The sequence below is a fragment of the Rhincodon typus genome, chromosome 3 (assembly GCF_021869965.1).
Source record: "Rhincodon typus isolate 14 chromosome 3, sRhiTyp1.1, whole genome shotgun sequence".
NCBI classification, from domain to species: Eukaryota; Metazoa; Chordata; class Chondrichthyes; order Orectolobiformes; family Rhincodontidae; genus Rhincodon; species Rhincodon typus.
In genome coordinates this window covers 77881873-77898796 of record NC_063334.1, presented here as the reverse complement: position 1 = coordinate 77898796, position 16924 = coordinate 77881873, and the positions used below count along the sequence as shown (strand labels likewise).

Genomic DNA, 16924 nt, shown 5'->3' with positions numbered 1-16924 from the left:
ACTCTGTTTTCTCCTTCATAGATGCTGCCAGACCTGCTGAGCTTTTCCAGCAACTTTGTTTTTGTTCCTGGTTTACAGCATCCGCAGTTCTTTTGGTTTTTATCCTAATTAATCTAGTCCCATTCGCCAGTATTTGGCCCATATCTTTCTAAACTCTTTCTATTTATTTACCCATCCAGATGACTTTTAAATGTTGTAATTGTACCAGACTCCATCACCTCCTCTGGCAGCCCATTCCATGCACGCACCACCGTCTGCGTGAAAAAGTTGCCCCTTAGGTCCCTTTTAAATCTTTCCTCTCTCATCTTAAACCCATGCGCTCCCCTACCCTGGGAAAATGATCTTGGCTATTCACCCTATCCATGCCCCTCATAATTTTATAAACCTTTTTAAGGTCACCCCTCAGCCTCTGAAGCTCCAGAGAAAAAGAGCCCTAGCCTATTCAGCCTTTCCCTATTTCCTCAAAGATCATTCTAAATCTTTTCAGAACCCTTTCAAGTTTAACAATCTCTTTCTTTCAGCATAGAATCCCTACAGTGTGGAAACAGGCCATTTGGCCCAACAAGTCCACACTGCCCTTCTGAAGAGTATTCCACCCAGACCACTCCCCTATCCCTGCATTTCTCCATGTCTAACCCACCTAACTTAAATATCCCTGGGCAGTATGGGCAACTTAACATGGCCAATCCATCTACCCTACATATCTTTGGACTATGGGAGGAAACTGGAGTGCCCAGAGGAAACCCACACAGACACAGGGAGAATGTGCAAACTCCACACAGGCAGTGGCCCAAGGCTGGAATTGAACCTGGGTCCCTAGCACTGTGAGGCAGCAGTGCTAACCACTGAGCCACTGAGCCACCCCTTCAAATAAGAAACCAGAATTAAATGCAGTATTCCAAAAGTGGCCTAACTAATGTCCTGTACAGCATAACATGACATTGTAACTCCTATACTCCTATACTCAATGCACTGACCAACAAAGACAAGCATTCCAAACACCTTCTTCAAGAGATTGATCATCAGACACCATTTCCACCACCTCCAGCAAGATGCTACCACCTGACACATATTCCCCTCCCCTCTCTTGTCTGCCTTCCGCAGGGACCATTCCTTTCGGGACACCCTGGTCCACATTTCCTTCACCCCCAACACCTCCCCACAGCCCTACAGCACCTTCCCCTGTAACCGGTGACGGTGCAACACCTGCCCATTTATCTCCTCCCTCCCCAGTATCCAAGGGCCCAAACATACCTTCCAGGTGAAGCAACACTTCACCTGCACTTCCCAGAATCTAGTCTACTGCATTCGCTGCTCACAATTTGGTCTCCTCTACACTGGGGAAACGAAGCGTAGACTTGGTGACCGCTTCGCAGAACATCTACGTTCTGCTCGCAAAAAAGACCCTGAACTACCTGTTGTCTACCACTTCAATGCACCACCCTGCTCCCTGGCCAACACCTGTCTCCGGCTTGCTACAGTGTTCCAGTGAATCCCAACGCAAGCTGGAGGAACAACACCTCATTTTCCGCTTGGGGACCCTACAGCCCTCCGGACTCAATACTGAGTTCAATAATTTTAGGGCCTAAACCCTCCCATGTCCCAGCCCCCCACCCCACACACCAGGCCTTGTTACCACATAGCCTGCCACTACACACCCCCTGTTGTTAGTCACTAACAGTCTCCATTAACAACTATTCACCCTCCCAGCCTGATCGTTAGCAACTCCTTTGTCTGTCCAACTGTCTTTCTCTCTCTTTGGGCTCTATCCTATCGTTTACTCCCTACCTCACCCACCTCCCAAATTTCTGCATATAAACTGACGTTTTCCCAGCCACCATCAGTTCTGAGGAAGGGTCACCGGACCTGAAACGTTAACTCTGTTTTCTCCTCCACAGATGCTGCCAGACCTGCTGAGCTTTTCCAGCAACTTTGTTTTTGTTCTTCATTACCCTGTGTACCTGCGACTCCAATATCAAGGAACTATGAACCTGCATCCCTAGGTCTCTTTGTTCGGCAACACTCACCAGGACCTCACTATTAAGTATATAGGTCCTGCTTTGCCTTACCAAAATGCAACACCTTACATTTATCTAAATTAAACTCCATTTGCTACCCTTGGCACATTGGCCCATCTGATCAAGCTCCCGTTGTACTTTGAGATCACCTTTGCTGTCCACTGCACTACCACTTTTGGTGTTTTTTGCAAACTTACTAACATACCTCCTGTATTTACATCCAAATACTTTATATAAATGACAAAGAGCAGTAGACCCAGCACCAATCCTTGTCACACACCAGTGGTCACAGGCCTCCAGTCTGAAAAACAACTCTCCACCTCCACCTTCTGAATCCTACATTCAAGCCAATTTTGTGTCCAAATGGCTAGCTGTCCTTGGATTCTATGTGATCTAATATTGCTAACCAGTCTACCCTGTGGAACCTTGTCGAATGCTTTGCTGAATTCCATACAGGTAACGTCCACTGTTCTGCCTTCATCAATCTTCTTTATCACTTCCTTGAAAATCTCAATCAAGTTAGTGAGACATGATTTCCCATGTACAAAGCCATGTTGACTATCCCTAATCAGTCCTTGCCTTTCCAAATACATGTAAATCCTGTCCCTCAGTATTCCCTCCAACAACTTATTTACCAGTGACGTCAGGCTCACCGGTCTATAGATCCCTAATATTTCCTTACCCCTTTCTTAAATAATGGCACCACATTAGCTCAGGCCCTGAACTTTCCCATGTCCTAGCCCCCCACCCCACACACCAGGCCTTGTTATCACACTGTCTGCCATTACACACTACCTATTGTTAGCCACTAACAGTCTCCATTAGCAGCTATTCAACCTCCTAGCCACATCGTTATCCACTCCTTTGTCTGTACAACTGTTCTTCTATTTCTTTGGGCTCTATCCTCATCTATCGTTTACTTCGGACACCCTCCCCCACCCTATCTTCTGCATATAAACCAACATATTCCTAGCTACCATCAGTTCTGAGGAAGGGTCACCAAACCCAAAACGTTAACTTTGATTTTTCTTCACAGATGCTGCCAGACCTGCTGAGCTTTTCCAGCAAATTCTGTTTTTATTTTTGATTTATAGCATTCTCAGTTCCTTTGATTTTTAAGAACATTTCCTTGTACACATTTAACAAATTCCTTTCCATTCAAGCCCTTAACACTATGGCAGTCCCAGTCTATGTTTGGAAAGTTAAAATCCCCTACCATTATTCAACCCCATTATTCTTACAGATAACTGAGATCTCCTTACAAATTTGCCTATCAATTTTTCACTGACTACTGGGGGGGCCTATAGTATAATCCCAACAAGGAGATCATCCCTTCCTTATTTCTAAGTTCCACCCAAATAACTTCAATGGACTTACTCCCAGAAATATCCTCCCTAAATACGCTGTAATGTTATCCAAAAACAGTACTCCTCCTTCTCTCCTGCCCCATTTCTATCCTTCTTACAGGATCTATACCCTTGAACATTGAACTGCCAGTACTGTCCATCCCTGAGTCATGTTTCCGTAATAGCTATGATATCCCAGTCCCATGTTCTCAACAGTGCCCTGAGTTCATCTGCCTTACCTGTCAGGTCTCTTGCATTGAAATGAAAGTAGTTTAATTTATCAGTCCTACCTCATCCTCTGCCTTGTTCTTGTCTGCCTTGACTATTTGATTTCCTCCTCTTCTCAACTGTACCAGCCTCAGACTTATCTCTTTTCTCACTAACTCTTTGGGATTCCCCCCAACACTCCCCCTCCCCCACCTTACTAGTTTAAAGCCTCCCGAGTAGCACTAGCAAATCTCCCTGCCAGGATATTGATCTCCTTCCAATATTACTTGAAAACAACTCTCTCAGTTGAGTACTGGAGGGTGCCACCGTGGTCCAGGCAACATATCTCCTCCTGAGAAAAACTGATTGACTGCTTTATGAGGTTCTTGTTAGTAAACAGCTGTCACTGTAACATCTCTGGGGTTCTACTCCTAGTGCATGTGCAGAGATGAGGAACAATGACTACTGTGGGTAGACCCTAACCTATACAATCCATTCACAGAGTAGGATGGAAGACTAGAAGAAAGTTGTAGACAGAACACCAGCTATGTATTTATGCAGCCAATGCTCCCCTTTACAGATGGGAACCCATCGTTTGCAGCAAATCTAAATGCCATCTGAGTCTGCAAGGTCCTTTCAGGTGAATATTTGAAGGCTTGGCAAAGCAGTATCTGTAACCATTGAGATATCACTGCACGCAGATGATTGTAAAATGTTGAAGAGGTCTCCAGCTGAGACCTGAAATGATCCGGAGATGAAGTTACCTTGACTGCTGCTGCCAGGGTCTGGCTATGAGTAGAGAAAAGTGTGAATTTCTCACTGTCAGGACATTTATGTCTATGACCATCTACCCGGAAGTTTACAGTCTACTTCAGCATGGTCTTTCTGACATGTCCAGATAACTAGCTCTGGCCCAGTATATCCTGCCATTTGGATAGGCTGTCCTTCTCCTCCATGCCTCTGACTTCATGGCTATCTGCTCCTTATATTCGGGGCTGTTCCTCACTATGCATGCGTGACGCTTCAGTTGCCTCTGAGCATGATGTCCCATTTCCAGGTGTACCTTCCTGCTACCCAGGTAATGTTGAGCAGCCTGGTTCAATGCCATTATGCCCAGGCAATTGCAATTGTGCTGACAGCCCCTGAGATGGCAAGGACTTTACTTCCAGTCCTCCACTTTCTCTTGACGTGCTCTTAAAATGTTTCAGTGCATGCAATGAGGCTTTTCAGCCAATTGAGACAATTCAAATAAAGTTTCAAAGACTTAAACTGCATGCTCATTGAAATCTACTGCTGCTCACCTCTCCACTCACTGGGTGTGATTCCCTAGAGCTCCCAATTCTTGCCCTTTTCTTGGAAAACTGTTTTGCATCTGTAGTTGTGCCATTTTCTGTGGTCTCAATAAGATTCACAGGTACTTTAACAGGCACAGTTCTGGTTTGGCACCTACACCTTTTCCTGCACTCACAAAATGATTTAGGGCAGATTTGGAGGTGGGATTTCTTGTCACATTGTCACTGCTAGCAGGGTTTTTCTCCGCCATCTGACCTCCATTTGGGATGAGAAAATGTTGGCCTAAGTTTTTTTAAAACAAGTTGAACAGCAAAAGCATATATATAGGAAGGATGGGGTTGATTAGAAACCAAAGAGAGGGGTTGAGAAGTAGATAAGTCATTTGCACCTGTCTTTACAAAAGATGATACAGCTACTGCCACAGTAACGTAGCAAGAAGTAAATAAGTTAGATACAAGATAAAAATAGATAGAGCAGGTACTAAAACGGTTGACAGTTATAAAGGTAGAAAAGTCACTTATCCTGAATGGGATGCATCGCTGGCTGCTAAAGAAAGTAAAGATGGGAAAGAAAAGAGGCTCTGGCCCTTAAAATGCATTAAATATAGGAGTGGTGTCAGAAAACTGGTCTCCAATGTCAAACTCCTGTTCAAGAAAGGAGAGAGGCATAAACCCAGTAACTACTGGTGAATTGCCTACTGCCAGCCTGGAGAAATGTTCAGCGGTAACAATCTAGGACAAAACTGTCAATTGGAAAAATATGGGTGAATCAATAACATTTATTTCTTAAAGTCAATTTATGCTTTACTAACTTGATCAAGTTCTTTAAAGTTTGGAAAGGGTCTACAAGTGCCGTTGATGCTGTATATACTGGGTTTTCAAAAATCATTTATGGAGTGCCACAAATAAACACGTTAAAATAATTAAAACCCATGGGACTAGAAGGAAAGTGGTCCATATAAAAGATTACACGGGATATGCACACAGAAACAAACCAATTGACTTAACCAGTCTTGCTTGTGTTTAAGCTCCACTCGAGCTTCTTCCCACCTTTTCTCATCTAAATCTATCATTATGACATGCAACTCCTGCTTCGTATACTGTCCAGTTTTCCATTCAATATTTTTATACATATACTATTTGATTCAGCAATTCCTTGTGGTAGCAAGTTCCATATTTTTATCATTCTTTAGCTGAGAATAAAAAATTTGGCTAAGGAACAGAACATATCGCAGTAGTGAATCACTAGTCTTGGTAGAAGGTGGAGAGGGAAGTCCCTGAGAGCTCAATAATTGCACTTCTGCTTTTCTTCATATTTATTAATGAGCTGCACTTTAGTCTACAGGACATAATTTCAAAGCATTAAGATAACACAAAATTCAGAAAAGTTAGTCAATAGTGAGGAGGATAGTATAAGTTTCAGGAGGATGTAGACAAATTGGTGAAATCAGTACAAGGTTGATGGAATTTAAGGCGCAGGAATGATGAACAGTGGAAAAAAGAAAGTAGACTCCATATAAACAAAATGTCACAATTTAAAGGGGATACAGGTAAATACAGATGTGAGGATTTGCATACAGAAGTCTTCTAAGGTACAAAACTATTGAGAAGACTGTTAAGAAAACATACAGGGCCCTTAGTCATATAAATAAGGCCATAGCTTTCAAGAAAAATAAAGTTAGACTACATTTTAGTAAATCTCTGATTGTAACTCATTGAAATGCTGGTAAGAACTAGAACTAACAAGGAATCATGTGTAAGTAAGCCAGAACAGGCTGGCAGATGAGGCAATGAGGGTCTTTGAAAACAAGGAGGAGAATTTCAAAATTTGAAAATGTGGTGGTCCTGCTTCAGGAGAACTGCTGCTAATGCTCTAATTCATTTTTTTGTTTGTTTTCTATATTAACTATGAACTTGAATGTTTCAACACACTCCCGGCCAGATTCCCATCTTTCATCCTCCAGAATTTTGAGCATTCTGAATTTTAATCCTCACATCATTGGTGGTGTTGTAAAACAGAGACAGCTGAACCAAAGTAGCCTATCTCTATATTTGCAATCCAGTAAAATTAAACCATCAAAGGTCCCCAAATAGACACTCAAATGGTTCCTCATCAGACTTTTGAATAATCAATCCCAAATTTCGTAAATAATTAATTTTCAGACACTGGATTTGTATCTCAAAACTTCTGTTTTCAGCCCCATTCACGTGAAAGAACATTGAGTATATGAGTTGGGAGGTCATGTTGTGGCTGTACAGGACATTAGTGAGGCCACTTTTAGAATACTGCGTACAATTCTGGTCCACAAACAAAAACAGAAATTGTTGGAAAAGCTCAGCAGGTCAGGAAGCATCGGGAGAGAACACAGAGTTTACATCAGGTCGAGTGATCTTTCCTCAGAACTCTACCCAAAGCGTTAACTCTGATTTCTCTCCACAGATGCTGCCAGACCTGCTGAGCTTTTCCAGCAATTTCTGTTTTTTGTTTCTGATTTACAGAATCCATACTTCTTTTGGTTTTTATTCACAATTCTGGTGACCTTTCTTTAGGAAGGATGTTGTTAAACTTGATAGTTTGCAGAACAGATTTACAGGATGTTGCCGGGATTGGAGGGTTTGAGTTATAGGGAGAGGCTAAATAGACTGGTGCTTTTTTCCCCGGGGTGTCGGAACGGGAACCTTATAGAGGTTTATAAAATCATGAGGGGGGTGAATAACCAAGGTCTTTTTCCTTGGAGTCCAAAACTAGGGTACATACATTTAAGGTGAGGGGGCAAAGATTTGAAAAGGACCTGAACAGTAACTTTTTCATGCAGAGGGTGGTCCATGTATGGATTGAGCTGCCAGAGGAAGTGGTGGAGGCTGGTACAATTAAGAGGCCTCTGGATCGGTATATGAATAGGAAGGGTATAGAGGGATAAGGGTGCATTTTGTTAGGGCAAATCAAGGCAGGACTTATACATTTAATGGTAAGGTCCTGGGCAGTGTTGCCGAACAAAAAGACCTTGGGGTACAAGTTCAGAGTTCCTTGGAAGTGCAGTCACAGGTAGACAGGGTGGTGAAGAAGCCATTTGGTATGCTTACCTTTATCGGTCAGTGCATTGAGTATATGAATTGGGAAGTCATGTTGCCACTGTACAGTTCATTGGTTAGGTCACTTTTGGAATACAGCATGCAATTCTGGTCTCCCTGCTATAGAAAGGATATTGTGAAACTTGAAAGGGTTCAGAAAAGATTTACAAGGATCTTGCCAGGGTTGGAGGGTTTGAGCTATAGGGAGAGGCTGAATAGACTATTTTCCTTGGAGCATTGGAGGCTGAGGGGTGGCCTTATAGAGGTTTATAAAATCATGGGGGGGCATGGCTAGGATAAATAGTCAAGGTCTTTATCCCAGAGTGGTAGAGACCAAAACTAGAGGGCATATGTTTAAGGTGAGAGGGGAATGATTTAAAGGGATCTAAGGGGCAACTTTTTCATGCCGAGGGTAGTGCGTGTATGGAATGAGCTGCCACTGGAGGTGATGGCGGCTGGTACAATTACAACATTTAAAAGGCATCTGGAAGGGTACATTAATAGGAAGTTTCAGATGGATATGGACCAAATGCTGGCAAATAGGACTGGATTAATGTAGAATATCTAGTTGGCATGGACGAGGTAGACCAAAGGGTCTGTTTCCATGCTGTACATCTCTATGACTGCATAAATGCTGGCAAATAGGCCTAAGGCACATTGGGATGTCTGGTCTGCGCAGACAAGTTGGACTGAAGGGTCTGTTTCCACACTATATGACTCTGTAGACAGATAGACAAATAAACACAGTTAAGGGATTAATAAAAGAAACAAACAAAACTGGCCAGATTACTTAAACGTTCTTCACAATTCATTGTTCACAGGCTTAGCCATTTTTCCTGAAATGTTGATCAGGGTCACCTTCTCAGCTCACCCAGGCAAAGGCATCTATATTTCTAACTCAGATTTCCTCTCTTTAGGTTTCTGGAAGCTGGTGTATCGATTAAGTACAAAGTTTTCAAACCTTTCTGCCATCCCAGCAGCATTCCAGAACCATCTCTCAGAAGACATAGTTCGAAAAAACTACAATTCTGCTTTGCCCTGACAGACTGATTCAACTCTTCCTGAGGCCTCAGTCGCCATTCAACACAGTCATCTGTTTGAACATAGGAATTCCTTTAGACTTGCTGGAACAAGCTCCCAGTACTGACTTTATTAATAGCCAACTTCTGCTTTCTGAATAAACACAATGTTCTGTGTCTGCTAGAACCTTTTCATCAATGCTTAGCTTGCAACTAGCCTCCAGGGCTGGCTTCACAAACAAAGAATGCTTGCCTGCTCTGTTCTTTTCTTTTCAAACCATGCTGTCCAAAGTCCATCTGTTATTTTCAGCCTGTAATACAAAACTGATAGAAGAATAAAATAAAATCATGAAAAACTCAGTGAGATCTGACAGTGTTCATAGCTATAGCAGCCAAATTTCCTCCCTGAATCTCAGTGCCTTTCTATCTCTCTTTCCTCCTTTAGGTCACTGCTTGAAACCTGCCTCCATGATAAGAGCTTTTTTTTTCCACTTGTGGGATTTGGGTGTTGCTGGCTGGCCAGCATTCATTACACATCACTAGCTGCCCTTGAGAAAGTGGTGGTGAGCTGCCTTCTTGAACAGCTGCAGTCCATGCTCTGTATGTTGACCCATAATGCCTTTAGAAGGGAATTCCGGGATTTTGACACAACGGTACTGAAGGAATGAGGATATGTTTCCGAGTCAGGATGGTCAGTGGCTTGGAGACGAGCTTGCATCTGATGGTGTCCCCATATATCTGCTGCCCTCGTCCTTCGAGTTGGAAATGGTCATGGGTTTGGAAGGTGCTATCTACAGACCTTTGGTGAATTTCTGCAGGGCATCACTTAGATGGTTTACACTGCTGCTTGTGAGTATCAGTGGTGGAGGGGGTGGATGGTTGTGGATGTGGTGCCAATTAAGCAGGCTGCTTTGACCTGGATGGAGTTGAGCTTCTTGAAGTTTATTGGAGCTGTGCCTATCCAGTCAAGGAATGGTCAGGAACTCAGGAAAAAAAAACAAATAAAAGCAAAATATTGCAGTTGTTGGAAATCTGAAACAAACACAGAAATGCTGGAGAAACTCAGCCAGTTTGAAAGCTTCTGTGGAGAGAGAAACAGAATTCAGTTCCAAAGAAGAGTTACACTGGACTTGAAATATAACTCTGTTTTTCTTGCATTCTCTGTGCTTGTTTCAGAAATATTCAACCTTAATAACACAAAAGAGAGAGAGTCACCAATAGGAAAGTTATGTCTGTTTTCCAGAAGGTATTTATTTTAAAATGTTTTTTGGGAAAAAAAATAGAGTTTGGAAACTGTATCAGAATACTTGTTTTTGGGCATGTTAAGAAGGACTGCATAAAACCAATGAAATGACTGGTTTTGCAAGTTTTGGTTAACAAATTATGTTTGATTTGAGTACAAGTCACAGATCTCCCTGTTATAATATTCTGTGAATTTGCGGACATTATGCACTTCAGCTATCTTTGTTTAAAATCACAATGGCAAGTTTATTTTTTGGAGCTACTGTGGAATCCAAACAGTAGAAAGTATATATAGGTGATATTATGAACCAAAACCTCTAACATAATTTCTCCAGTTACTTACCTTATTGTTGTTACACTGACACATGGCTCCAAAAATGGTTCTTATTTCTGAGTCTAAAATCCCTGCCCTTTGATCTGGCTCCTAATTGCTGAGACCCGAGATGCAGAACTTTTAACTCAATTTCTTCCAATGTCATCAGTTATAACTGGAACTACATCTTTCACTTCTCTGTTGAAAATTTTCTACCTGGTCTACGATAAATCCTTATCCTGGCCCTGAAGTAGCATACCAGTCTAGACTTTTAATTGCATTGTAAATTGCTGATCTATTCCTAACTAAAGAATCCTCCATTAGTACTGCATTTCTCTTGGTCTTCTTTGAGTTGTTTCTGTCAAATTTACATATAATTGAATGCCTCTAACTTTTCAACACTCTCAGGCAGTCCCTGCTTCATGTTCCTAATGTGATAGATGGCTGCTCACTGCCCTTGCTCAACCTGCAGGTTGCCATTTCCTCAAGTGTGTATTTTAACAACACGTCACTTCCCAAACATGGCTGAATAAATGGCATTTTCCTAGCCCTATGGAGACCTTTAAAAGCTGGGTTGGAGTTTGAGAAATTAAAATGTCATAATGGCTCCCTGTTGTGTTCCTGCTGTCACATTCTTTATTTGGATGTGCCATTGCAGTGGCAACAGTAGTGCACCTGGATTGGCAGGTTGAAAGGTAAGCCAATTCATGAGGTGGTTATTTGGCATTTTGTAAGCAGACTGCAATTTTTCCAGTGTCATACAGATTCCCGCTGTGAACTCTGGTAGGTAAGAGGAGGCAGCTACACAGTGGGAAGTGAAGGTTGCATTACATACTTAACTGAGATTTAACTGATAGTGACAGAAATGGGCAAGGCTGCTGCTGCTCTCACTCAAGGCCAACATTAACCGCACTAGAGACGATTCTCCGGCATCCCCAGTTTCTTTAGTCCAATCTTTTGACACTGTCACATTCACTAGCTTCAGGCAAGAGATTGTCCTGTTTTCAAATGAGGTCAGGAGTTGAAATGGCTCAGGCTTTAACCTAAGCTTCATTGAATTTTCTCTCCCAGTTTACAACCATGAACACACCCTCCAATAACTCAACCTTTCTAAGTCAGGTGTTCTGAAATATAAATTTTCCTGTCAACTTGTTTCCATTATTATTACGACAGCATTTGTAATTGTTGATGTTAAGTTGTCATAGTGTTATTTTACACCCGTTGACAACAACAATATTGCTGCAGCACCCGCACTCCCAGCAATTCAAACTGTAATCCTGAGTGACTTGGTGCACATTAAGATACAGATAAAACAGATGACCTTTCTTTCATTCACTCATTAGATGTGGGCACCGCTGGCTGGCTGGCCAACATTTATTGCCATCTTTAGTTGCCCGTGAGAAGGTGGCGGTGAGCTGCCTTTTTGAATCACCGTAGTTCACGTTGCTGTAGTTTGACCCACCATGTCCTTAGGGAGGGAATTGCTAAGGATTGGAATTCCTTGAATTTTTAAATAGTGAATGTCAGAAGACTGACATAGAAAGCCAAATATAGAGTTTAGCTAAGCATGGACAAGGGTTTCATCAGCAGGTGAAGTAAGACAAATAGGAGCAGGAGCACAGGGGTTAGTGAAATGAATCTTCTCAGAACTGCTTGAATGCTTGGAATACAGTTCTAATGACAAAATATAGAAAAGAACTGGTGGTCCTGAAAAACACTAAAGGAGTAGAGAAGCAGCAAGGGATGTGGAAGATTCCCAGCATTTCCTGATCATTCATGTCTACACATAATTATTCCCAATTCCACATGGACATCTGGAGCTGTGCCACATTGCTAGAACTCCCTAACTGCACTGAGGGTCTAGGTGAACACAGATGGTTTTAGTGAGGTTAAAAACTCATCTTGGGACCAAATGACACCAAGGTTGTGAACGATCTGTTTTAGCGTCACCATTGCAAAGGAGAGGGATGAAGCTGATACTTTGAAAATGTCGATTGTGGTGGTGAACAAATGCAATGGTATTGATATTGGCATTCCCAATATTCAGTAGGAAGAAGTTTATATTCATTCAGTCCAATTAGGCAAATCATGCGTCAAATTAGAAGCATGGTTTGGTTTATTTTGTTATCAATTTGTCTGTGTAATAAATTTCTGTTTTATTGTTGAAGCCAAATCTGCAGCCTTAATTCCTTATGTTTAAATGAAAAATCATGATGGAAGATACTTCAAACATCCCATTAATATGAAAGAATATAGGGGAGGAATCAAGTACCATAACCTTCACTATAGAAGCAGTATTAGACAAACCAGTGGGGCTAAAGGCAGATAAGTCCTCTGACCCTGATGGTCTGTATGCTAGGATCCTAAAAGAGGCAGCAACAGAGATAGTGGATGCATTAGTTATAATTTTCCAAAAATCTTTGGATTTTGCTTAAGTATCAGAAGATTGGAAAACTGCCCTTTTGACACCCCTATTCAAAAGGGGAGGGAAGCAAAAAGTTGGGTAACTAAGGCCGATTACTCTAACATATATTGTTGGAAAAGTATTGGAAATAATTATTAAGGAAGTAATAGCAGAACATTTGGAGAAGCATATTCTAATTAAGCAGAGTCAGCAGAGCTTCATGAAAGGGAAATTATGTCTGACAAATGTGGGTCCATTATAGGCAGAGACATGAGAATTTATAATGAGATAGGGAAATGGCAGAAGTGTTATACAAATATTTTCTCTCATGTTGCATGGAGGAAGACAGGGGAGATTTCCCAAAAATAATACAAATCCAAGGAACTGATGAGAATGAGGAACTGAAAGAAATTAGTGTAAGGAAAAATGTAGTTTGGAGAAATCAATGATCTACGTGTTGAAAGATTTATGGGACACAATGATCCACATCCCAGAATGTTGAAAGAAGTAGCTATTATAGTGGATCCACTGGTTGGTCATCTTCCAAAATTCGAGAGACTATGGAACGATATCTCCAAATTGGAAGGCTACCATGCAACCCCATTACTTAACAATGGAGGGATGGAAGAACTCAGAACTACAGGCCTGTTAGCTTGATGTCAGTAGTAGCAAAAATACTATTATATCTTTTATACATTATAATAAAAGTCTATTGCAAAGGATGTAAAAACTGAGCAATTAGAAAATAATGATCTAATTATGCAGAGGCAATATGGATTTATGAACAGGAAATCAGGTTCGACAAACCAGTTAAGAGTTTTTTGTCGATGCAGTGTAGTTAAGGGGAAACTAGTGGATACAGTGTATTTGGATTTTCAGAAGGCTGTCAATAAAGACCCACACAGAAGGTTAATAAACCAATCTAGAATACGTGATAGGGAAGTAATATACCGGCATAGTTTGAGGATTAGTTAATAAGAGGAATAAATAGGTCATTTTAGATGCAAAGAGATTTCAAGGGGATTTTGACAGTGAATGGGTAAAAATATGCCAAATAAAATATGATGTGGATATAAGTGAAATTATCCACTTCAGTAGGAGGAATAGATGTGTAAAGTATTTTTAAGTGGTAAGTGATTGGGAAGTATTAATGTCCAAAAGTCTCTGAAAGCTAACACAGAAGTGGAACAAGCAATTCAGAAAGTAATTGGTATGATGACCTTTATCGCAAGACCTTTTGAGTCCAGGAGTAAAGATATCTTTCTTGAATTACATAGAAGCTTGGCGGACTTTATTCCGACCATTCTGTGCATTTTTGCTTGCCTTACCTGAGAACGGAAATAAGTAAACAACGAATTCCTGTGATTGTGTGTCTGTCCCATGAGGAGACATTGAGGACACTGTGCTTATAACACTCAAGTTCAGTAGAAAGAATGATTCACCTGGTTAGAAGTCTACAACTAAGGAATACACTGAGAGTAAGAGAAAAACTATTTAGGACTGAGCTGAGAAACTTTTTTAACTCAAGAGGGTAGTGAGCCTGTGAAATTCTCGACCCAGCGGGCAGTGGAAGCTCTTACAAATGTGAAAACTAGCCATAGTCCCAAACACAATCATCCACACATTCTGACCAGCAGTATTGCAGAAAGAGTGTACACAGTTGCTGTTGTATGTACTTGTATGCTGTTTACAGTATAATCCTACAGACTTCTGGGACGGTTCAGAAGCAGGCTGGTTGGGGGTGGTGGTAAGACTTTGACAGTCACTAGTAAAGCATGACTAGCTGATCCATTTGACAGCATTTTTTTATTTCAACAGGCTGCATATCTGCCCTGCTAATTTACCTTCTACAATCATCCCCTAACCCAGGTTTGCAACCATGTTAAAATGCCCTCCAGAGATTAATTTGCATCAATAAGTGCCAGAGGGAAGGAATGACACCTTTCTGAAACAAATGTCTTTATCTCCTTGTTTCACATTTAAAATATGTCCATTTATATGAAGAATAGGTAGTAATAAACAGATTATAATTGAAACATAAAACCAATTTTACACCCAAATTTATTTAACCCATTGGCTTCTAGTTAATTCATGCTAAATAAAAGAAAATTCAGGTTAAAGTTACTTCAATATTTTCAGTTGGTTAAGTAAGTGTGATCATGAAGAAAACTAAATTATTTCAATACATTCTGCTTAAATTATGCAATATCATTCATCACAGTTGTAGAAATATGTATAATCCAAACTCCCCTGTCAGCCTAAAGAGAGTTGTAGAAAGATAGCATGTGCTGACTGTATGACTCTATGACCCTATTTTCAGATATTTATAAGCACTGGCTTAAGAGAAGTAAAATGTCTATCTACTTGTTTTCCTTTCAATGACATACTAGATTCAGCAAAAATCTAACAAAAGATAAGACAGGAAAGAAAATTATTTGTAAAAATTACCTTGAATGACACCTAGCAGACTGTAAAAGACCAAGTATCCTTTTGGGTTGTTGCAGTGCTGAATCCAACTTGGTGTAAATCTTCCCCAGCCACATGGCCCTTCCTCAATCTCTTGCTTGGATATTTCCACTTTTGCAATATTTTCTTGTTTTGAGTTTTGTCCTACATTGAGGTCGTCATCAGTAACGAATGTAGGATTATCCACTCCTTGGTCCATTTTGTTAATTATGTCAAAACAATCGTGTCCAGCAGTTTAAAAAAAGCAGTTTGAGGACAGTGAACAAACTGTATAACCTAAAGTCCTTCCACATAAATAGTTCTTTTATATAATTTGTTTCCTATTCTGGACGTTATATAGTTTCAGTACACTACATTCCACATCTGCCAGCTGACTGCAAAATACGAATTAGTTTTTCTGACAAAGGAATTGGTGTGTTTGCAATCTATGCAGTTGTAAATTCTGTTCATCTCTGCCCAGAAGTAACGTGTAGTACTGCATTTCCATCAATTAGAGGCGGAACAAGAGTTCTAGTTAATCCAATCAGAGTGCGTATATTTGCAGTTATCTGAGTAATATACATGCCAGTTAATGTCTGTTTTGCGAAATATCCCATCTACAGGAGATATATTTTCAACCAATCATCAAGGTATTTCCATTTTCATACAAATGAAATCTGATATTCAGAGTAAACATTCAGTCAACTTAAGATCAAATTCGTGCATTTCTGCACCTTAACTTCCAGTAAAGCAGAAAGTCTATTATGCTTAACTTCCTTGAAAATGCTGCCACTTGCTTAACCCATTCAACACTGAAAAAAGTTCATCCCAATCAAGATTCACTGGTGTCGTAGAAGAAAATAATGTGATAGGAAAGCGAAAATATGAATAATGTAGGAAAGAAACAACAGGTGCAGGAAGTTGACCAGGGCAAATTACGAAATAAATACAAATACTTACATACATATTAGTGAGTTTGAAGGGATTGAATACCCTCTAACCTGCATGACACATATAAGAAAGAAACATGTTTCACCGAATTACCAATTTAGTAAGATGTCACAAAAAGAGATAGACAAGGACAAACTGAAACTGATAATTGAAATAATAAAATAAAACCAAGGTGTCAAGTTTGGCTTCGGGTATTGAAGAAACTGAGAAGAAGCCGCAAGGTGAGAATCGGGGGAGGGACAGTAGTGGCAGAATTGGGCCTGGCAAGGGGGCACAGGTCAGGGGGCGCAGGTCAAAGGGGAATAGGTCAGGCTGGGTTAGAGGGTCCCGGGGGGGTCGGGTGCCTGGAGGAAGCTCCAGGAGAGAACCGGAGGGAGGACCGGGCTGAGGGATCCGAGTGCAGTAGGGGGCTGTGACTCAGTGCTGGGAGTGGTACTGTTCCCACACCGAGCAAGCTCCCTCATGCTCCACAGTCCTTTAACAATAATAACACCTCTGGTGAGGTGGCGGTGGGGGACGTGGCCTGATAATCCGATCACGAATCTCATTCAAGACAACAAGGTGCAGGGCTGGATGAACACAGCAGGCCAAGCAGCATCATAGGAGCAGAGAGGC

At 41.2% G+C, this 16924-nt stretch overlaps 1 protein-coding gene across 1 annotated transcript in view; it reads right to left on the bottom strand.

Moving 5' to 3' along the window:
• LOC125481791 (solute carrier organic anion transporter family member 4C1-like) overlaps window positions 1-15725 on the bottom strand; it is a 115506-nt gene extending 99781 nt beyond the window's left edge. The window contains exon 1 of the mRNA XM_048593698.1: window positions 15362-15725. Within this exon, the coding sequence (XP_048449655.1) occupies window positions 15362-15578 (217 nt within the window). The 5' untranslated portion in view covers window positions 15579-15725. The remainder of the gene's footprint in view (window positions 1-15361) is intronic.
• Window positions 15726-16924: the final 1199 nt, after the last annotated feature.